The sequence below is a fragment of the Periophthalmus magnuspinnatus genome, chromosome 16, assembly GCF_009829125.3.
Source record: "Periophthalmus magnuspinnatus isolate fPerMag1 chromosome 16, fPerMag1.2.pri, whole genome shotgun sequence".
In the NCBI taxonomy this organism is placed as follows: Eukaryota; Metazoa; Chordata; class Actinopteri; order Gobiiformes; family Gobiidae; genus Periophthalmus; species Periophthalmus magnuspinnatus.
The window spans coordinates 17196708-17220675 of NC_047141.1; the positions used below are offsets into that span (position 1 = coordinate 17196708).

The following is a 23968-nucleotide window of genomic DNA, read 5'->3' on the forward strand; positions in this document are numbered from 1 at the left end:
ACTCCTTACACCAATGATTACGCTAAATCAGCTGGTTTGGTATTATTTACTGATTGAGCCCTACCAGGTACAATAAGCTCTAAATAACATTAATAACTAATGTAGAATTGTCTAGGACCAAACTAAATAGACAGAAAAATAAATAAATCCAATATGTAAAGGTCCTTATAGACTGCATCATGAAAAGCCATTGTCTGAGTCTCGCAACACTAATAAAGAACTATAAAGGTGATATAAAGGATACAGAGAATTAAGACAAAAGCCTCAGACATAATGAACCCAGTGGAACATATCACGAGGTCACTGATGAGACATTCTGAGTGAATTTAGAAGTAAAACAACACTAACAAAAGAAGTCCAGGTACTTGGGACTTAACTTGGAGCCCTATGAGTTGAGATGACTTGATGTTTCTCCTCCCAAAAAAATGTATGTGTTGATAGTTAGATGTTCTGTGATGAATTTTACCAAGGGACAGGTCTCTATTTGTGACCAGGGCTTTTTAAAGACAGGCTATTAAACTTCTTGGTAATGGGGTATTAATAATAACATATTTAGATCAGCATGTTACCTTTTATTGTTTTGAAAGTTCTATAGCTCCCAAAAAACAATGTATTAAAATGTTTAACACATTTCTAGTTTGCTTTTTATGCTCAGTCCTTGCTCCTTTTGCTCCCCATGTCACTCACACTTCATCACATTACAAACATCGTACATCCCGCTAATGAAACTACTGCACATCGAATCAGATTTGTGAAGTTGTAGTGTATTGTTTTGAATCATGCTTTCTGTATATTAATGGAAAACTGCTGTGTGGGAGCAAGGGTGATGTGGGCTAGGATAGGATCAGTTTGGATAGGATCTTACTGCTAACCGTGAGGAGGTTTGGAATACTGCGAGATTGCAAGATTATACAAGCATATTCAGGAATGATTTTGAGGAGGGCACATTAAAACATACCCTCTCGTTTTACAAAAAAAAAAATCACAAAAATTCCAAAAATATAAGCTGTATTGAGTAATTTGGTATAAAGACTTGAAAAGACTTGACAGGACTTGAGCCTTGACTCAGATGTAACTGTGAATTGAGACTTGACTTGGGCTTGAGCCTTACTTGAGCCTAGCAAAACAAGGACATGGTCTCACCTCTGCTTATTGTAGAGTTGGTACACAGAAAAATATATTTTCTGAGCCACAACTTCATACTGAACTTTTCCTACAACTACAACAAACCAATGTCCTTGAGTCTGTGTTGGCATCACAGTCCACAGTTAACAAGCTCACAATGGAAATCAAGTTTGTTTTCAAAATTGCGTCAGACAGAAACAGGGAGAGCAGCGAAGTGGATGTAGCCAGACATCACATGTGAGCCCGGCGTGATGTAAACAAACCCGTATGCTAACCTTGGAGCTATCGACCACCTGTGTGAGCTACATCTACATTTGTTTACTGGCGCTCGATGACTTCATTCCCCCGGCTCTGCACACGCCTGATGAATTATGTAATGCGTATGAGAAGCACTGCTCTGAGCTCGGAGTGAAATCTCTGCATCTAGACTGTGTTTATAATAACAGCGGGGCACAGACACTTAGGCAAAGTACACACTGAGAGACTTAATTAATGCTCAACAAGGATTTATGGACTGATCTTGTGTTTGGCTTGGGAAAATGTAATGGGCTTCCAATATGAGCTGCTTATTATGGACATTATAGCAACAGGTGGGAACAGAGTAGATTCAAAAGTCCTGGAACATGTTGTACCCAGTCATTCCACATGGACCTGTGAATAAAACATGCCGTCTTTTACCAAGTTCCAATCTAGGTACTTATAAGGTTACTTCCTTGGGTCCAGAGGGGAATGGTCTTCGAGGGGTCAGTACTGTCCTCCTCAAAGTACCCCTCGACAACAGGGTCAAACACAGCTCAGCTCCTGGTCCAGTTAGGAGTTAAGAAAGTTCCATAAAGTTCATACAGTTTTGACTGCTTACTAGCGGTCTTGTTTAGAGAGGTTGTGTGATTGTTGTGATGTGTCCGGTCAGCTGATTTAAACAGGTTTTTGGCTCTGTCTTCCTACCGATGGAGGAAGGACGTCAGTGCCATCTGCAGTCCAACTTCCCAGGTGTGTAAGAGTAAAAGAGCCCCTTCGTCCTGGTTTAAAGTTCCGTGGGTATGTTTCTGTATTTCGATTGCCCTTAATCCACCAATGATGTTTGTTGTCCTTTGTCCCAATGAAGTTTGCTCCATCATAGTCCATAATATGGTTCTCTCTTTTACAATGGGTCAGAAATAGATGATTTGAGTTACTCCTGTTCTGAAGTTAAGATCCTATTGCCACAACATTTTACAACATGTGGTTATTTAAGTTATGACAATCCACATGTAACGCTATATGAACCACTAATTTAAAAGTTAAGCATTCTAAACTTGGTAGAAGGAATCAATTAGTCACTAGAATTTAATCACAAAACTGTTAAGTGCCACCTGAACATGTGATATTCACTCATGTGTGTGCCTAAGTCAGTACATTAATCATATTCTTAACTGTAGCGTTCACACACGCAGCACGGCCGCCCCATAGCCTCTAAGTTCACTTTAATTAACTGGTGGGGAACAACGGAGCACGGCCCAGTTATAAGTCAACCTGTCAGTCCGCAGTCCACCGTTCACTACGGAGTGAGATGTCTGTCTGCAAGATTCATGTCCTAACTTTGACAAACCATCAGCGCACAAAGGAGGCACGATCATTGAGTGCTTTGCTTAACTGTCTCAATGGAAACATCACTGCAGGGGGCAATCAAAAAGCAGAAAAATGTTAGCAAAACGGCTGTGTGACTTTAAGGAAGGTGACATGAGAGAAAGCGGCAAAAATGAGTCCGCAGTCACCTTCACGGCTGGGTTAGACGGAGCTCTGTGCAAATGTGAAGGAAAATACCGCACTGATTTTACACTGACGACTCGGAGACCAAAGAATCATAGTGTGCATAGACTACAGAATAAGCACACAGAAACTGGGCTATTTCAGACCTCTGTTTAAGATCTCACTTTTAAACCTTACAATTCAGTCTGCTCTGTCCAGACACAGGCCAGGTTGACTTGCAGAATTCACTTTACATTCAAGACTGTTACTTTACTTTGTTCATTGAAGTGCGCACTGCTTTATAATTAGTCTCAGTGTTTTTGTTCAGAGAATATATTTCAACTGATTACAACTTGTGAGGAACCAGTGTTAGTTGGTTAATACTAGTAAAATGTGAAGTAAAATGTATCTGATCACACTGTTATAATGTACCCTATGTAAGACTGTCACAGCCTGTCTCCATGGAGATTATATTGCATTGCCTGGAAAGAGTGGGACACAGTTAAATGCTTAGTGTAGGTGACAAAAAAGACCTGCTGACTTGAAACCCTGACTGCTGAGAAACTAACCAGCGATGGATGAAGTACTCCGGTTTGTTACTTAAGTAAATGTACAGATACCGAGGTAAAAAGTCATTCAAGTAAAAGTATCACATGAAAAAAGCCGATCACACTGTTATAAGGTGCCCTATGTAAGACTGTCACCTGTCTCCATGGAGATAATGCTGCATTGCCTGGAAAGTTCCATGTTCTGGCATTCAACTTATTTATTTTGATGGCCAAGTTATAGTCTTTAATTGAATGAATGCATAGGTTAATTTAATAATAATATCTCCATAATACAAGCAAGTTTCAGACCGCCACCCAGAAAAGCTGCATCGTGCACATTTAAACAAAATTTTAAATGCTACTTCTCAGCGTCATGCTTTTTAAACTGTCCTAAAGTATGTATAAAACTTGAAAACCCTCTAAACGCACTAAAACAACTTATTTGCAGCCATGTTCCTGCCTCTTGAACCATCCATGAAAATATTACTGCTCTTTTTTATATGTTATTTTTGTCAAATGAGACAGAACCTATGAAAACCTATGAGTCATTTGTATACAATGTACAGATTTGTCTAATTGTACTAATTGTGACATCAACTCTAGAAAAGCACTCGAACATCAGAACAATATGAACGCATGACTCTCTAAACCATGGACAGCCTGAGCGCCATATCAGTGCAGTGCTTTGACAACACCACACAATGCAGCTCTTGAACATAAAACGGTTTGGTGAGAGACTGCAAAAAAGTGACAGCATCTGTGAAGTCCGTGCACAATGGTGTTTTGTGAGTTTAAATTTACCAAATGTACTTTGTTCAGCTGTGATTTGAGCGATAGGAAGGAGTTGTGTTGACTGAGCTGAGAGAAGCTGTCACGTTAGCCATTCAAAGTTTCATCTACACACAACACTTTATGTTTGTGCTTGTTTGCTGTTTTTGGTTTGTTTGTTTGTTGTTTTAAAAATATTGATAATTCTCTGCAATGTTCAGTTTTTCTTGCACTAGTTGAGAAGCAGGTAAGACTGCTTCTCAAATGTTAAAAATAATAGTTATGCTCTCAAATGACTTTCAAAACTTGATAGACAATTCGCAAACAATCGAAAGCTAAATATGTATTAGAAAACCCGAAACATACACCATAGGTACACCCCCCCAGCTAAGATAGTTCTGGTCAAGGCTTGTATAAGATCTGATGGGTCACTCACTGCCCCTAACAGTTTGGGTCAAATGCAGAGGACAATTAAAGTCAACGCTTTATCTCAAAAAACACATGCGATTCAACAATGTGACTAAAACATATTATTATTTTAGATTTTGTCAATTCTGGCTGCTTTATACATGGCCTGAAAACACTAAATATTTGATTTCTGCATCTAAGCAACAACTGGACAATGTGAAAAATGTACAAACCTTTTTTTTTTTTTCCCCCTTATATCACTGTTTCTCAGTTTTATTAAATTTATCAAAAACAACATACAACATTAACAACACTGACTTAGGGCCATGTAACACAAAAATAAAATTTCATCCTCCAAAGTCTGAACTCTGCTCCAGACCACATGCTTCACTGAAGAGGACTGGCTGTGTACGCCTCTCTGCTAAAAAGACCCAAGCATATGATTATGATTAGACATGACTTAACCTTGATCTCGATGAAAATCCAATTAATTGCAGAGCTCTAATCCAAATTAAATGTATATTGATTTCTTTAAACACACATATATTGTTAGTAACCCGCTAACTGCTAGAATAATTGTACCTAGAAATAAAACCCAAGTAACCCTGATAACATTGAGCCCTTATTGGTGGAAGTCTGTGTAATTCTGTCGTCTAGGTTGGCTTCATTATTTCTGTGAATGGACTTTGATTGGCCTCACCTATAGTGGCACTAACACTCTCCTCTCAAAACCACTGCTCTAAACCAGATTAAATCTCAAGGGCTAACTAAAGGCACCACTGGCCACTCACAGCTTTGCTCATTGTTCACTCGCACAAAGAAACGCGGCAAATCCCCCAAGAAAGAGCGGCGTGGACTATACAACTTCAATTACAGCCATCGTAATTAGTAAGCAATTATAAGACAGTTAATCTGCGGTCCGCTGGGGCTAATGCTTTATGAGCGGTGTTACTTTCACTAACGAATACATTTTTGTCACGTTAGAATGAACTTTTCACCCCAAACCAGAGCGCGATAGCCTCATAAATGTCAAGACACAAAGAGTATAGACAAGTCAGCAATTATTAAAGGTTACTGTACTTAGAAGGCTATCGGAGTGTTTGTGAACATTACAATGAGATCAATGCCCAAACAGTTAAGTAATCCCAAATTAGAGATTAGTGGTGTCTTAAACTCCCATTAGATATTGAATACTATAGTAATACTGATATTCTAGGCGTATAATGTTAGCAACGTTATAACAATGTGTAGAGATATTTGGACTTTGTAGCGTATTGGCTATCGGCCTCAAATCTCTTTGTTTTGGTCGATCTGCTGCCTAAAAAATACACACGAAGCTTTATACTAAAACTTTAATACGAAGAAAACAGCACAGTGACTGCACAGCTCTCATAAACGTTTGTGGTAAAACAAAATGGCTTGAGAGGAGTTTGTAATAAATTTGAAGCACATAAGTACTTAAAAAATAATAATAAAATCAAAATCTGACCCACATATCAGCCCAAAAATATCGGCAGAGCTTATCTGTCATAAAAAAAAAAAAAACAATATCGATTGATCTCTAATAATGTGTACAGCAAAAACTACTACTACTGCCCAGATATACTACTACTATTGTGTTTGTGAATATAAATGAGTACAGAGTATCATGTTCTATCTTCATTAGAATTTACATACTTGATGAAGGGTTAAGGTATTAATTAAGTAGTTACTAAACCCAAATCTTAATAAACTATTTATTCATAAAAAAGTTAACACAAATGTTCTTTTCTCGCATTAAATTCAGCAAATTTTAGCACCTTATAGATTGAGGAAGAAAACTAAACAAACACCAACCGATACCAACTCGTACTAACTCAACAATCACACAAGTATCTACAACAGAAATCCTACATTTCAAAACAACATTGGAAGTCACCACCTCATTCAACTGTTTACTACTGTCATTTGGTTTATCACGTCAAATAAAGTAGCACATTGAGATTTTACTGTTGTGCCACCTCAACTATCATCTAACATCTAGTAAACACGGCCCAGTGCATTGTGGGATTGGCAGTAAATGACCTCACTGTGTGTCCTGCAGTAGAATTTAACAAGGCTAATAAGCTGAAGTGTAAACAAGATGATTGACACAACAGTAAAGACACACATAAAAATATAGTTTGAGAGTGGGACACAGTTAAATGCTTAGTGCAGGTGACAAAAGGGACCAGTTGACTTGAAACACTGACTGTTGAGAAGCTAACCAGTGATGGACGAAGTACTCCGTTTTGTTACTTAAGTAAAAGTACAGATACAGAGGTAAAAAGTTACTCAAGTAAAAGTAAAAGTATCAACTATTTAAGTACCTGTTTAAAACTGTACTTTATGACTAAAAAGTAAAAGTAAAGTGTTGTTAAATTTAAAGTGTAAATGTAGTGACAGCGATTAAAAAAATGATACATGTTTTGGTCAACAGTAACAATACAAATACATGTCTAAGCTTTTCTAATTAATTTTGTGTATTTATTTTTGTTGTTTGCTCAAAGCTGAAGCTTGAACTCGAAAACTTTAGTCAGGATGTTACCACGAACATGGTAAAAACAACCCCTCAAATCAATGAGTACTTTTTAGAGTAGAAAGTACAGATACCTGCTCTCAAATATAGTGAAGTAAAAGTAAAAAGTATCCACTGTAAAATGTACTTAAGTAAAGTACAGACACCAAAAAATTCTACTTAAGTACTGTACTTTACTACCTGTACTTCGTTACCTTCCACCATTGAAACTAACATAAAATATCACCCAAAATATAAAACTGTATTATGCATGATGCCAATCTCTATATGACTGTTTATCAACTTATATATGAGTATATTTCACTTTATATGTTTTTATTTTTCATGTATTTTCTCACTGTATTGTAAAACCTTGAAACTTTGAGAGCTTTTGTATTGTAAGTTAACTTGAACCATAGTGAAGAACATGTTTAGTTTGAACTCTTAGCCCTGATCCTCTAAGTCACTTCTTTGCTTAAACATGACTCAGAGAACTGTCCGTGACTACTCCAGACAATGGTTTCCACATGGTTCTCATCCAACTTCAAATTCGATTGGTTAAAAATAGCGTCACTGGCTGTAGGTTCAAATTAAACAAAATGTATTTTAAAATGCGTAGGTGTTAGATTTCAGTTTCAGTTTTTTTTTTCCCACAAACAGCTGTCTTTTAATTCCATTTTTTTTTCACTGTTTTTACAATGCATCGCCTCATGTAAAAGGCCTTTAAGTTTAGAATTTATCAAAACATCAACTATTCAATCTCCTATAACTTATTCTACTTTGTCAGTGTGTTTTACCTGTGAAGGCATTTGTGGCCGGTATGTCAGTCTCCTGCATACTGCCCTGTCCCGCTCCGAGCCTTCTGCTTCTGCTGCCGATGCTGCAAAGGATACTGGGTGTTCAGCCGGTCCGAGAGGCAATGGGGGTGCGAGGGGGCCTGGAGGGGGTTTGAGCGGACCGGATGGCACCTTTCTGTCCCACGGCCATCGCTACGCATCAACAGTCCACGTGGAGATAAGGAAAAAAGCAAGTGAAATGTACTGCAAAGACACACTGGGCAAGTGGAATGATTGATTGATTGAGTTGAGTTGTTTTCAAGTAGTTTAATGACACAAAATGGTGCCTATGAAAAAGCCAGGAAGCAGTTGGCAAGAGCTAGCAACTTTAAAACATGACAAGTCAATTTGAAGAGGCAGTTGTCCCTATTTGACTTTTGGACTTTCAGCAGTACAGCTTGTCAATTACCAAAAAAAAAACAAGCCAGTAATGTGTTGTGACAAGCTGATCTTTTCAATAGAGTGGAATAGGTTACATCCAATGCAAACAGTACTCGGAAGGCATTAAAAGCGTGTTTTGAAATTGTAGTCCGCAGGTTTAACTTTTGGCTTGACCTTACTGCAGTACAGTTCATTCAATAGTGCAATAGGCAGAAACAGAGGGACTTCTGATTGGTTGACTTGGGAAGGCAATAGAGGAGTACTAACACCTTGTCGATTGCATTTGAAGAAGCAGTGGTCCATAGGTTTTGACTTTCCACTCGACCTTGCAGCTGTACAGATAATTCACCATTCCATCTGGCTTGACACTAGTTAAATGAAAGAAAGTGGTGGCTAAAACTATGCAGGAAGGCATTAAAGTAAAATTAATTCGTGGGTTCATACGTTTGACATCTGACCTTGCTGCTGGTCCAGTGACTTAGTACTACTCTTACTTTTTAGACTATCGATACAAAAGGATGGCTAAAATAATGAAGGAAGGCAACCAAAGCGTCAGCAGCTTGTTGGGAGTTCGTCCAGGCTTTGATAGTTTAAAAAGTCGATCTGGAGTGGTCTACAAGTTTGACCTCCGACTCGAACTTGCAGCTATACAGTTAGTCTTGTTATCCGCTCTCCAAAGTCTGACAACTTGCTGTTTACTGGCTCCTAAAAGTTTTTACTTCCTGTTTTGTTCTTCTTTCTTTTTATGTCTTTAGTCCAGTTAAAGTTGTGGTGGCCCCCGGCTCAGCACGACACGGCAATGTCTTCTTGCACTGGCACCACAGCTAGACAGAAACACAAAGAAGAAAAGAAAAGTTTGGTGAATAATAATCAAAAAATCGGATGATGTAACGCAAACTATGAGGCTACCTGCTAGCAAGAGTGACCAGAGGAGAAAGCGCACAAAAACAACATGTCCGCCCACGCACACACACCCACACTGGCACCCCTGGCTGCCTGGCATGGCCCTCTTTAGTTCCCCCTCACCCACTAGGTTCTTAGATGAAAGGGAGAAGTTTTTTGTGAGAGCCAAGCGCCGCCCGTGACCCTATTTCACAGAGCAGCCCAAAGATAGAGCCACATGTCAGCATGGCACTTTGAAGTCTGCCTGATAAACAGGGCTGGAGGAGGCTACGGCTCAGGAAACAACAAAACTTTATTTACATTTCAAAACCGTGCCAAGTGCCGCTTTTTGGAAGGAGAGGAAAGGAGTGAAATCCCCCCATAAAGGAGGTAGAGGGAACAGGGGTAACAACGTTCTTTTGTAGATTCAGAAACAACTTAAGAGCACAGGACAAACTCAAGCATTTTGCATTCAAATACCTGGATTCAGACCAAAATTTTGCTTGTGTGGAGAGTTCAGAGAAGTTTAGGTGTTTTGAAGTTTGGATTGTGTTAGATTTGAGAAAACTTTAGACATAACAGCTTTTGCCTAACCTTGACTCGGTTAAGTAAAAGTCAGTACTGCACTTTCAGCACAGAATGGAAGGAACTTTAAAAAAACAACAACTCACAAACAACATTGCAAAATAGAAATCTAAAATTCTCTCCGAAAAAACCAACAAACATTTTTGTATGAATTTTGATGGGGTTAGGAGGGCTCGAGTGGCATATATAACTATAGCCAACCAAATTTCGATGTCTGGTAGATATTTTCCAAAACATACATGCAAACTGATGTTAAAACTATCACTAGCGACATCACAAATTGGAACAGAGCATTTTGAGGTTTGGAGATTAGACTAATAATGCAGGCTTACTTGAACAAATGTGTGAATAGAAACAAAACATAACTCTATGTATATTTTTGATCATTATAACATCATTATGAATCACAAGAATCGATTTTGTGGAATATAGGGCCCTGTCCACTCCAGGTTGCACAAAACTTAGAGGCACTTTTAGACTGGAGGTCAATATCAGGTGAAATTCAGTTTAACTTTTATCATAAATCCACATAGGGTTACACATAGTACCATAAGCCTCACAAAAAATAGGCAATTCTTAAGTTAGATTTTACTGAAAACTTTCACATTTTCAAACTTTGGTCAGCTGGTGCTCCCCTGGCATGAGTAATAGGCCAAAGATATAAAAAAACCACATATCTGGACATACCCCTGTTTTCAAGTACAAAGAATTATTTGCTTATACACTTTGCAAACTTTCACATCTGTAAACACAATCACATCTAAAATACAATCCATTGTACAAGAGTTTCTGAGTCAACGTCAGTCTGTCTAAGAAGCCTTCAAGGTTTAGATACAAACCCAAAAAAGCTCCATGTTTATGAAATGAGCGAGGAGACAAGCTTTCTCAAGACGACATGAAAATAAAAGGTGAAAGGAAGTGAATTTGAAATGGCAGGAGCAGACAGACGGTAAACACACGCCCTGTCTGAGGTTTGGGGCACGAGCGTGGCAGTGGCAAAAGCCTTATCTCCCCCCCTCGCGCGCGCCTGTCCTTATCGAGCCTTATCGCTGCTCCACTGCACAGACAAATGGGACAGAGGAGGAGGCGACAACAGTGACGTACCACATATTTACTTGAGCGAGTGCGGGAGCCAGTGAGTCAGCGCTTGTTCTTTTTGGTGACTTTGCAGAATGAATAGGCTGCGCTGTGTGATGGAGCGGAGATTAGCGTGAATGCAGGGAAATGATTTCAGGAGCGTTACATAATGTCTTAGTGGAGATTAGGGCGGCTGGATCTGTGAATGGGCTCCGGAAGAATGAGACAAGGGTAAAGGAAGTTGGAATTGTATTAAATGACAATGCAGTCTGCTAAATATGAAAGTGTGCGACTGCGTTCATATGCAGCGCACTTTATGTAGATAACAATGAGTGTTTTCATTTTCCCTTAGGTTACAGATAGTTTGGAGTGGAGAACTTTATTGAAATTTAAGAAACGTGTCGACCTTCTTCTGCAGCTGCCTGTTTTCTTGAAGGGCAATTCAAATCCAATTGATATTATAATTTCTTGTATCTCAGTAGCTCCTCTTCTTTGCATCTAGAATTATTATAACCTTAAAGTTTCACTGTGTAACCTTGTCTACGTGGAGGTTATTGCTCTGCCTGGAATGTTCCTCAGTATAGCATCAGAAATGTGGGCCACCAGACCAAGTTATAGGTCAGATCTGATGCATGGATTTCGGGGCAACAAAAATGCTTGTAATATAAGTATGTTTAATGCCATACAGTGGAACATTTCAGGCCAAACCCCCATCAGAAAAGTTCCATGTTACTAGTATGCACACAACCACACTGCACCTTCGACATGACATATAGCAATTACAGGACTCATATGGTAGATAAAGTATAGTGAAAAGGTTTAACACTCTGAGACTGAAATTTCAAAGAAAAAAGAAAAGAAAGTTGAGACTCAAAGTTGGCAAAGAAATGGAGAGAACTAATAAGCTCTTGCCGCACATAGAAGAGAAGAAACAATTAGATCAGGAGGCGAGTGAGAGGAGGAGAGTGGAGTGATTGGACTTGAGGTGGAGGAGAGAGGAAGCAGCTGCAGCGAACTGCTCTGGACTAATTGATTATAGCGTTAGAGCCGAATTACCATGGACTAATCCACTGTTTGATACAGAGATGGGCGGCCAGTGAATGTGTGCTTATATGTGTCATGTGGGGACTCAGACAGTTACTTATGATGACATGTTTTACTCATGGGGCCTGCTATGAGTCTCACTGATTCTGCGGAAATCAGAAATATTATTACAAGGAATGAAAAACATCAATTACTTTCCTTTTTTTCCCCTTTTTTCTTTGTAAGCAGCCATTTTGTTTTGATATACTCGGACCACACATGTCTCTGATTGGCTAACACACCTGTCAATCACGCCCATCTGAAAAAAAGGAAAACCGGTGACCAGACTCACATCTTTGTAAAGTTTTGAAGAAATGTGTATTCCAGATCCCAGGTAAGGTCCCACAAAATGGCATTAAACTTATCTATCTCTATGTAGACAAGGAGGATACGCCATAGTGCACATAGATTTCTGATTGGAGCTATCCCACAATGGTTAAAATTATAATGGAAAGATTGTGGATTCCAACCTCACAGTCCACTTCATTTTGAAAGCTCTCTTGCTTGTTTTTCAATTTCCCCAATAAGAAAAACAGCACTAAGCACTTAAGGTTTAGAGAGAGAGCCATGGATTTTCAGATTCAGGACAAATTGATAGAAATCTCAAGCTACAATTTAGGTCAGGTAATCAAATCATTTGTTCATTCCCTGACCCCATTTTCGCTGGAGCCATCATGCTTATCCTGCTAACGTACTGGGGTACAGAGATACTCAAATCAACAAAAAGAATAGGTTTTTTAAGTTAAATGTACGAATTCATTAAGTTTGGGATAAGGTCATGGAGGACAGGGGTCTTGTGGTGCTTCTCTGCTGTACTCTAGTGGAGAAATAAGAGTGGCAAATGGTGATAGTACTATACAAAAGTGAAAATAAGCTAGTGCGGACTGTGTGTATCATGATGTGATTGAACGATTCTATATTTGCCATAGAAAAAAAAAAAAAAAAAAAGGGAATTTGGGGCACAAGCACTCCCGAGAATGACCAATTCACCAAAAATGGCTTCGTGCCTTTCATGCGCCATTTAAAATCAACTAAACGTCTTCAAATCTGACATTTTCTGGTCAGGTGTTTATTTAGGTAACACCCACACAAGGTTACTGTCTCGACCCCAGCCATCTGAGACTGTAACAACTGGAAGATTGCATACTTTTTACATTTTTGTTGTTGTTTTTTTACCTTCAGTTCAAGTACAGTTTGGTTAGCCTTCTGTCTTTCGTGTCATGCTTAGTTGCTAGTTGCATTTCATTTGCACGCTTTCACAGCAGCACTCCTTTATTATTGTTATAGATATAATAGCATTATAGATAGAACAATCATCTTTGGGGTTCAATATTTGTCGTGAACACTTTTTCCTTGTACTAGTAGGGAACTTTTGGGTTTTTTTTTGTACTTTTGTAAAATATAAATTCAAATCTGAAGTTGAAGTTTTGGATCATACCTGGACAACTGCGGGATTTGTATTTGAGTTGCAGAGGATTGAATAACTCATTAAGTGTTTCATTTTTGTATTGCAGCACATGTTCATTAATGGTACTGTATGTGGCAAAATGACATTCAATATCATCATTTATCGTCTATTTTTTAATATATTGCACTTTGTTATCGCAACAGGCCGACATACAACTATCACACTACCTTCTCTTCACTAACATACCTTCTTCCTTCACTGCAGTACACAGACCTCGCAGCCATGTTTGTGACAAAAGTCTGGAACCTTCACCAATACTTGAACTTCTCGTACTACGACTCGTCCTATTCCCTCTTGTACTGTGTAGATATTGACATGAGTAAAACGTCAATAAACATTCTAAGTCCCGGCTCAGTTTCAAACCTCCACTACAGTCAGTTTGTCCTGACCACAGTGACCCCAGTCTGTCTGTCCCACTGTCTCTGGGGTCAGCTGAGGATACACTACAACCACTACTCTGTTTGTCCATCCGGCTGTGGGACGGGTCAGATAGGGACAGGCTCCAGGTGGACAGTCGTCTGGTCATCTGGGGACATTTAGAGAAAATCTTATCTATGAACATGTTTGATCTTCACGTAAACAACTTAAGGACAACAAATACTACAATCAACGTCGCAATGTGTAGTTGGGAGCTTTTCTAACTTTTTCTGGTGGGTGCATCTGCCCATGTGCTTGTCCTCTTGCAGATGTTACTGTTTCACCTGGATTGTTCCACATTATGGCATTAAAATGATCTTGCATTTACTCAATTACAGGTGTTTTTTAGTGCCAAGAATAGCTTAAAAACATGCATTCTTCATGTGAGCAGGGTTGTCTCTCCACTCTTACTTGTCACTATGGAGTTAGATGAGGTTAATGACATACTGTGGAACAATAACATCTCCATGGAGACAAGAAGTAGCAGATTTCATGTTAAAGCAAATACAAATCCATTCTACTTGTCGATGCTTAAATCTTGCACCGTTGCACTGTCTTGGCTCCTTTTGTTCACATTTGTTTTGTTACTTTTTCTTTTTTTTTCATCCAAGTGGTGTAAATTATAACCAACTTTTGCTCTTTTTAAATATTTGGATGGATATTTCATATTGTTTATGTTTGACGTTTCAGTTTTAGCCTGGAAAATGCAAGGGGTTAGGCATTGTTTAGTCCTGGATCACTGAAAATAACTAGTCTGCAGCATATAGGTCTGGCTGACTCTGGCATATCAAGTTCTAATTAAAAGTACCAATCAGTGCTCTATTCAATTTGGCATATGGTAGTTTAAAAGCATATACAGTAAGCTTCACTCTGATGATGACTAAATTTTCAAAGCTTGTGAGTTTATTCATTTTCCATATCTTTTGATGGTAATTTGAAAAGGCTGGTGTTATGATATTAGGCCTGTTGCAAAAACCTATTAAAAGTATTTGATAATGCAGGTGTATTTACCATTGGAATAGAAATGTGGGCTTTTCATAACCAAGTCTTTGAAAGAGGAGCTGGTTTTGTTGCTGTCTGCACTCAGAGCTGTAGGTGATAGGTCGCCTTTTGCAAACTGTGAAAAACTCAATTAAAACAGCTATTCTCAAAGCACCGGCAGAGTCCAACGAATCTTAAAACCCAAATTATGTCATGCAATTCAATCACAAAAAGTACACGGTGCATTAAGCCCGATTCTCAATATCTAAATAAACTCTGCACCTGCAGGACCTTTATTGAGCAAATGCCGAGGGGTTATAGCGTGTATGTAAACAGTGCATTAGTGGTTTGGGTAACAACAAAGGCAGGTTCTGCAGATGTGATGTGGTATTTTATACTTTCTATGGATTCAATTATATACATAGTCCATGTACTTTTTGAAGACATATGTCCCTGTTAAGAAAAAAAAAAGTAGCAGCAGTGGTAGAATATAAAAATGTAAATCTATTTTATAACTTTTACTTCACTACATTTTATAGCAGGTAACATATAGTACTCAGTTACTCAAGAATAGAACAAATAATTGTACTTTTACTCTTACTTAAGTAAAATGTTGTTGCATAAGTGAGTTCTACAAGTGACAAAAACCTTATGTTGACAATAATACATAATTTGAACATTTGTGTTCCTTGCACTATTCTTCCAAATATGTTTATTGTTAAATTCTGAAAAGTAGTATCCTCAAATACCTTTTCTCTGCAGGTTCAGTAGGTTCTGCAAGTTGGCTCATTGTTATGCTATAGCACAGTGAATGTGGCATGCGGCCCTCAGTATTGAATTTGAGTTAAACAAGAATTGCAGAACACAGAACACCTCACATATGTTCGCAGTCAAAGTGGTCATGTCAACTCAACTGTGTTGCATTCTGGATTTACACTCTGGGGACCCTAGCCCCTCAAGGCCTCCATGAGCATTTTGTGTTTTCACCATTTAAATTACAGAAATACACAACTGTAAGATTTGGGGCTTTAAATGTTTTTGGGTTTTTTTACTATTTGACTATTGACTATTGACTATTGACAATATTAAGCCTTTTGAAATTCAGGCTCCCACAGATGAATGCTGTCATTGTGTCCTTGGGCAAGACACTTAACCCACCTCGGCCCTCAGTGTCTGCATATACTGGTGCATGAATGTGTGTGTAAATGGGTAAGTGGTTTCTTGATAAAAAGCTCTTTAAGTGCCGTGAAGGTGGAAAAGTGCTATATAAAAATGTGACCATTTACCTTTTACCATTTGATATTGGCATGGTTATATATTACAAGAGATTAAACATATCCTTCTTGCATTTATTCAATTACAAGTGTTTCAATACAAAACATAGTATAGTATATTGAAAAACATATTCCTACTGCCTCTCCACAGATCTCGCCTGCTAGTTTCCAGTTAAATGCTATACTACGGAAGATTCCAGGCATTCCATGGAGACCAGCAGGTGGCGGACCGTCCAGCAGAAAGGTTTCATTGTACACCTTTAAAATCAAGTTCTTATTTTACCAATGCTTGCAGAGTTTTGAACCAAGCTGGAAAGGTGCACTGAGAAAACCTTAACATTCCTATACATTCACATCTGAATGGCTGAAATGAGCACTGCCGGCCAACTGCAGACAAACAAAACCCTGAATGGCATTGAGAGACTACATTATAAGAAACAACCTCATGTACTCCCAGCTCAAGCACTGTTCAGAAAAAGACATACGCAACTGTCTACTATCTGTATTCATTACAGGACACACTGTGGCTTTGCGAGCGCACTATCTGTCTGCAATGGTAAGTTATGACCACAAGTAAACTCGCTCAGCAAAATCGCAACTCCAGGTCAGACTGGGACAAGTACAGTGCTTATCAGACAGACAAACGCATCGTAGAGCTGATATTTAACCATAGAGCTGGCTCCATCTGTTATACCGCAGACTAGAAATGTCATGATATCAAATTTTTGAGGTGTGAGGAAAAATATTGCGATTTTACAATTGTTCACGATTATTCACAAAAAAAAAAGTAAAATGATATAATTCTGGCTCCAGAGGCTCAGTGTGGCAGCACTGATCTGAATGTCACGTGACATGGATTTATTATGTGTGATGTAGCCTAATTTATACAATTTATGGGTTTATAGTCACATTCACATATTAAGCCTCCTTATAATGTACACCTAATTGTTGTATTAATTGTACTATTGTTGTTTATGCATTAAACTTAAAAACAAGGCAAAATAAGGAATTACAGAGCTTCTGAAATCCCATTTGAGATTATTGGCTCTGGCTCATTAATGCAACCAAGTTGTGGTTAAGGTTAGTGCATTTGTTTTTTTCTCTCTGCTAACAACAAGATGGCAACACAAACTACTTAAAAAAACATTTACAAGTACTGTTTTAATGAAGTTGTTGCATAATACGTGTCCCAAAATGCGTTTAACATTACACACAAGCTTATTCCCAGTGTGGCTGGGCTCCACACACAGCCTGTTCCTGACTTGTGTTGCACCTTGAGAGACATTTCCGCAGTATACAGACTCAAGCATGCTAAACATGTAATACAAGAACGAGAACAAAATCCGGGGCGGGAGAGGTGGTTCAGAGTCCTCACATACTAAATGTAGAGGAGGGCACTTAAAATCTTTTATTTGGGTCAATTTGATTGGCATAAGAAGAATACTTCAGCAGATTGAGCAAGAGTTTATGTAGTTTAAGGAGTTCAGAATTTTGAGAATAATTTTATTTATTTTTATTTTTTTACTGTTTTGATGACAATAAAGCCAATTTTAAATCTAGTACTGAAAAGATCAATTAAAGCTGAAATAAAGAGAAGAGTAATTATTTACTCTTAACTTTACTTATTTATGATGAAAAACTGCTAATTGTATTTAGTAGCTAAATTAATATTAATAAATACACCTTTAATTTAAATGAGCTCTCTACGCAGGCAAAACACTATACTTCTGTGTCATGCAGTTCAGCTTTTACAAAAGCTCTCAAAAAGCTTCCTTGCAGTCACTCTTCATTCACTCTATACACTGAATGGCACCATTTAAAATAAGGTAATACAGTTTTAGAGGACTAAATGTCCGTAAATGTCATCATGTCAATCTCAAGCACAAATTTTGAAACACCTACAATACTGCTGATCATAGTGAAGCACCTCCAACTTTACAAAAATCTTTTATCTTTTATATTTGTAAAAAAAAAAGGTCAGCTGTGGACAGGGCTAGAGCTTTCATATCGCTGAAGCCTTGTCAAATCAAAGGCCTGTCTAGAAATGAAACCGCACAATAATACTCTGTATTCAGCTCTTTGTATACATCCATTCATCTCTCATTAGCAAATGACCCCTTATAGATTAGCTCCATACTGTAGTGTACCAAAGTATTAAGAGCAGCTAACGATCTGATTACAACTATTTTAAAGCAGAACTAAGTAACATTTTTACTATATTAAATAATAATGGCTTACACTTGTAATGCGCTTTTTCAAAGCCTCTCAAAACACTACACTATAGTCATTATTCATTCATTTCCACACTTGGTGATGGTAAGCTACTATTGTAGCCACAGCTGCCTTGGGGCAGCTGACGGAAGCGAGGCTGCCAATCTGCGCCATTGGCCCCTCCGGCCACCACCTATCATTCAAGCACACACCACTTTCATACTAGGCAATGTGGGTGAAGTGTCTTGCCTAAGGACACAACGACAGAACTTGGTCCGAGGGACTCAATCCTCCCACCTTCGGGTTGGGGGACCAACACTCTAACCACTGAGCCACTGTCGCTCCTAAATGTCTTTGTAAGTCCTGATGATGGTAAAATATGTATTTTCTGGCTGTCTGTGTCCATTGTTTCCCTCTGGAAAACTACCCTTGCAGAGGATGACGGACTCAACCCAAAGACAATTCCCCGTGGAAAACCTGGCTCTGTGTTTTATATATATTTGGTAATGCTGTGTTTTTGTATGAGATTATTATTTCATTCTACAATTAAAAAAAGTGTTATTAGTCTGTTCCCTGACAGTGTATTCTCATAAGGGAGCTGCAGGGGGAGCTCCATTATGTTACATTAAGTTACATCTGCACTGTACAAGTTTCTGGTGGACATTTGCTTGGGCTATTGCTTTGCCAGGCATGTTCCGCACAAAGGTGCTGAATATTATATATTGCATTTATTCGATTTCAAGAGTTTTTTCTTGCTAAAAAATTGCACCTAGAGGCGTGGCATCACCTGCTTGTGTCTATGGCGATAGGATGTGTTTTGAATGTCATACTGTGAAACATTACTGGCAAAGCAGTAACATCTCCATGCACCAAGGTTTCAGACCATTGATCAGAAAACTGTGTCCCAGTGTCCCTTTAATGTCTCAAAATATGCTAAACTATGCTCATAATGTTAACATACGTCAAAAACAACATGATTACTTTGAAACACAAGCCCAGTCAGACCGTGCAGTAAACAACACTGAGCACAAGAGTCCGGTCAGACTGCACTATACGACACTGAAGTCAAGTTGTTTACATGCAGCTCTATATTTACTTGGTTGTAATTGAAATATCGGGACCCATCCACTTCATCAATAATGTAATTTAGATGTATTCACTGTTAGACTGAGGTCTGTTATTGCTCTATGGTCTTTAATGATGCTACATTGACTTGACTGTAGTGCTCCTGTGAGTCCAGATAAGCCCAGTAAAAACCAGGGAGCTACAAACTGCCGCTCATCGATCACTGACTAAAGCTGTAAGTTACTTTTAACCAACTGCGTGTCAATACCCCCGAGATAGATTTGATTAGCTGTGGATAGGCCCTCGCTAATGCCTGGTTTAAGCGTGTGCGGGGGTCTGCCGAGGACAAAGTTGCTGTCACACATGGAGGGCCGTGTAGATTAGAGCAGGACCCCAGAAGATTAATGAAAGATCCACTTTAGCCTGCGTCATTAGGCCCATCCATATACTGTACTGTGGACGGCAGCTGGCACAGAGCCAAGCTGCAGTTACAGTGAGTGTTTAAGGTCAGGCTCAGAGGAGACTGTCTCGCACCTCTCATAGATGCTCCGCTTTTAGTCTGAGGACGACAAAGTCAGCTTTTTATAGTGCATTGTGCCACAGACTGTAGACTGTGAAAAAGGAACGCTAATAGGCTGTGTTCACGTTCTAAGATTTTCAATTTCAGATGGAGGAAAGGGCCAATAATACTCCACTGGAGCTTCACTGTTTTTGATAGAAAAAACAGATACGATATGATATATTTGTGATCAGCAAATGTTGAACCATATCACTATTTGTTAGGAATTAGCTCCATAAATCTACCTTATTAATCTTATGGTTTAAAGCAGAACTAAGTAACTTTCAGCGAAAGAGCTCCCCCTGCAGCTTCCTTATGAGAATACACTGTCAGGGAACAGACTCAAAAGCGCTTTTTCTCCTTTCTTTTCTTTTTATTGAAATAAGGCAGAATAATCAAATATAAAAAACATATAACATTGCCAAATATAAAAAAAGAGCCATGGTTTCCCAGGAGAATTCTATTCAGGTCAATGTCCACCATTTTTGCAATGGTGGTTGTCCACCCAGGCACAGCAGAGGGAGACGCCAGACGCTTCAAACACCTCCAAAATACATATTTAATCATCACAGGGACTTACAAAGACATTTAATAAGGTAAAAATGTTCTGCTTCAAAGTCATTTCAGCTGACAGCAATCACGTCTTTAGTGTTAAACGTCATGTGGATAAACCCAGAAATTAGAGATATTAAATAAGCTGGGTCAACAAACCTGCGGAAATCCCTGTTCAAAGCACTTCACCTGCATTTCCTTGTTCAGTCACAGTAGGCTGCCAGATCACTGTGCTACTGGTTTGATTTCTCAATAAAGAAAAGTCAGGAGCACCCAAAGGGTAAATAGTGTATTTGTGTATAATAATTGTTTCTTTTTTTCCACTAATCTTTTACAGTTTGTTCCGGCTTCAGTCCAGTCTTTGGAGATAACGCTGGTTCATGTGTGGAGTGGTTGAATATGGCAATGTAAAGTGCTTTGAGTATCTTTAAGGGCGCTTTATTAATTCAAGGAAGTATTGTAAGTAGCCACAGACTATTGAGCTGTAAAGAGTCTGTCTTGACAAATAACACAAGCATATATTCATTAAAAGGTTTGTCCACGTTTGCCATTTTGTTGGAGTTAGAAAATCAAGTGTAGTAGATGTCCTTAATATTGCATTTCCTTTGAATAAACCACATTACCAAGCTTTAGTCATTTAAATGTTTAGATATTTTCAGCTATGTACCCTAACAGTGACATACGAGCAGTGAAAATACTCTCATGAGTCTTTGTTAAAAGAGTAAATTGGATTTTACACATTTTAATCAGATAATCACCATTCGGCGAATGCATTTTTTGTGTAATTATGAAAACTATACACGGCCTTTTCCCACTGGACCTCCTCTACCTCTCTCCCACTCATCGGACATGTAATGCACTTAAATAAGACAGCACAGTTTTAGCAACATGCAGTGTGTTTTGTTTTTTTTTCTTTTACCAGATGTCTCTAAAAAACAGGTGTGTTTTAACTAATGCACTGTTTATCTTTAAATGCTGGTCGCCACAGAAATGCTCAAACCCTTTTTCGGGGGCTAATGGTTTTTCGCTACAGCGTTTTGGAGTTTGTGCACACAGCAGTTTTTGGCCACATTTTCTAGTCTGTCCTTCCTCTAGGCAGCACCTGGTCTACTGCAGCGCTTTTACACAGTTTCAATATATACCCACCAAGTACTTATGGCAGTACAGAGGACATTATAGAAAATATTTGGAGCAGAAAGTTTGCACTATTCTCCCAAACAAAGTTACAGATATTATAAAGACTATGTCAGCGTTTCTTGCCAAGACTTTATTTTATTTTATTTTATTTTGTGGATTTCAGCATACCCTGTTCACGGTCCACTTACTGCCAGCTCTCCTGTGCACTAAAAGAACAGTTTGTACACAGCAACAATAATGGGTCCATTGCACTCCAAAAAATATGTTTGGTTATGAAAAAGATTTAATTCTGAGTGGAAGCAGAATCTGGATTTCCATTTCCATTACACCTCTGGATGGAGAGTTGCATTTGTGAATTCATTTGCATTTATTTCATTTAATTAGTATGAGTAAGTAATAAAAGAAAAAGTTCACATTCATATTCTTTTTATTTTTTATTTTTATTTACTCCTTCAGGACCGTTATTGTCATAGATGTTAGAACATTACACATTAGGGGTGTTTATTCAAATCTCTCGATACGATATTTTCATCTCACTGTACGATATTGACTGCAATATTTTGTGGAGGCCAACAGAATCGTGAATATACTACGTTTGTGTCATAATCCAAATAATTCAGATTTAAAAGTGCTAAAACAATAACAGTTCTCTATGTTTTCTAGCTATTGCTGCACCAGGACGATGAATTCAAGCAAAGAGCCCTGTAATTTGCTACCTTGTGATGGCCCATGAGATCAATATGAGGCTCCTGACGATACGACATCACAATTTTTTATTTTTATTTTGGTAACTGTTACATTCCTATTTAGATTCCAGAGCCCTGATGGCCAGGATTATTTTGGCCGATATGTAGGGTTGATTTTTGATCATTTTCCCCACACTCTGTAATCCAAATCCACCGCAAACTCCAACTACATCAAAGAGATCTGTGTAGTCATATTTTGTGCAGTTATCTCATCACACAGTGTTAAAATAAAGAGTTGTGTGTACATTTTACACAGCAGATCAGCCAAATCAAAATATCAGTCTGTGCTGGAAATCTAAGGCCAATAGTCGGTCATTTAAAAAGTCTAAATATTGGCCCAATGTATATATCGGTCTATCTCTACCATGAATATACAGACATAACATCCACATAAACATCCCTACATATCCATTTTTTAACTGTGTGCAGCCTTTTATCACCCCCCACCCCACCCAGCCTGTGCTTTAGTAACCTCTAAATGAGATAATTGGGGTTACTCAATCTGCTTAAAGAAGGGCTCCCATATCTCACTGATTAATTGTAATTTTCCATTAATCTTATAGATAAGGTGGTCAGATTGGATTGTAAACCATTCTGTGTGTGTAGGAATCTCAGTACTTAAGGAGCACCCTCTTTGCTGTAGCCATATTGTCTTACTATAACATTTTTTTCTTTAAATTTAATTGGTTTAAGATGCATGGTGTTGGATTAAAAGGAATATTTACTCCTATGACATTACTCATTTTTGTTATAATTTTATCTTAGTAGGTTTGATTTAAGAGCATGAAAAGAAAAAAAAATATCTTAGAACCCTTTAAACAGGTAGAAAAATACAGTATTGTGTTTTGTGTAAGGGTCAAATGGCCTCATCAAATTGAAGAAAGGGGTCAAGCATATTTCGGAACAAAACCATGAACATGATGAAGTGCAGGATACTCTTAGTGAGGCTTTGCAAGGCTCTCTCCCTGAGTATACAATAGCGTACACTCATGTAGCATTAACTCAATTTCATTCACTTACAACAATTAAGAGAGGGCTGTGCAATGAATTCAAATTTAATCAAGATCACGATTCAGCCATGACTCTCAATCAGCTTGAGGTTTGCAGTGGTTTGGAGCAAAGTTCAGACTTTAGAGGAATAAATGTAACACTTTAAGAGCAATTATTAAAAGACTGTCTTGTCTTGTTCGGCAACCCTCCTTATATAATAAAGGACTTTTAATATAATCAGTCGTTGTGCCTCGGGTTTGTACCTTGACCATTTTAGCATAATGGCCACATTTTGCAAAGATTTGAACTTTACCCTCACAGAGCACCTGCACTGCGACTGAATCTATATTTTATGACCCATCAAAGCTCTCTACTGCTCTTATTAATCGGTCTATCTCCTTTATGTTAACAGAATTAATAATGAAATCCATTTTTATTTCTGTAAGACCATTAAAACAACTAGAATCGAAAAACTGTGATCGATAACGTAAGGAAAAGTGCACCATGACACACCTAGTCTGGCTTTAAGAATGAAATAAACCTGTTTGGAGGAGCCGGAGGAAGTGTCTGGGGTGAGAGAAATCTGAGATTCTGCCCCCACGATCCCACCC

At 38.4% G+C, this 23968-nt stretch overlaps 1 protein-coding gene across 1 annotated transcript in view; it reads right to left on the reverse strand.

Annotated features, from left to right (window-relative positions):
• Nucleotides 1-23968, reverse strand: part of LOC117383380 (low-density lipoprotein receptor class A domain-containing protein 4-like) — a 288281-nt gene that overhangs the window by 189573 nt on the left and 74740 nt on the right. The window contains exon 3 of the mRNA XM_033980548.2: nucleotides 7911-9154. Within this exon, the coding sequence (XP_033836439.1) occupies nucleotides 7911-7950 (40 nt within the window). The 5' untranslated portion in view covers nucleotides 7951-9154. The remainder of the gene's footprint in view (nucleotides 1-7910; nucleotides 9155-23968) is intronic.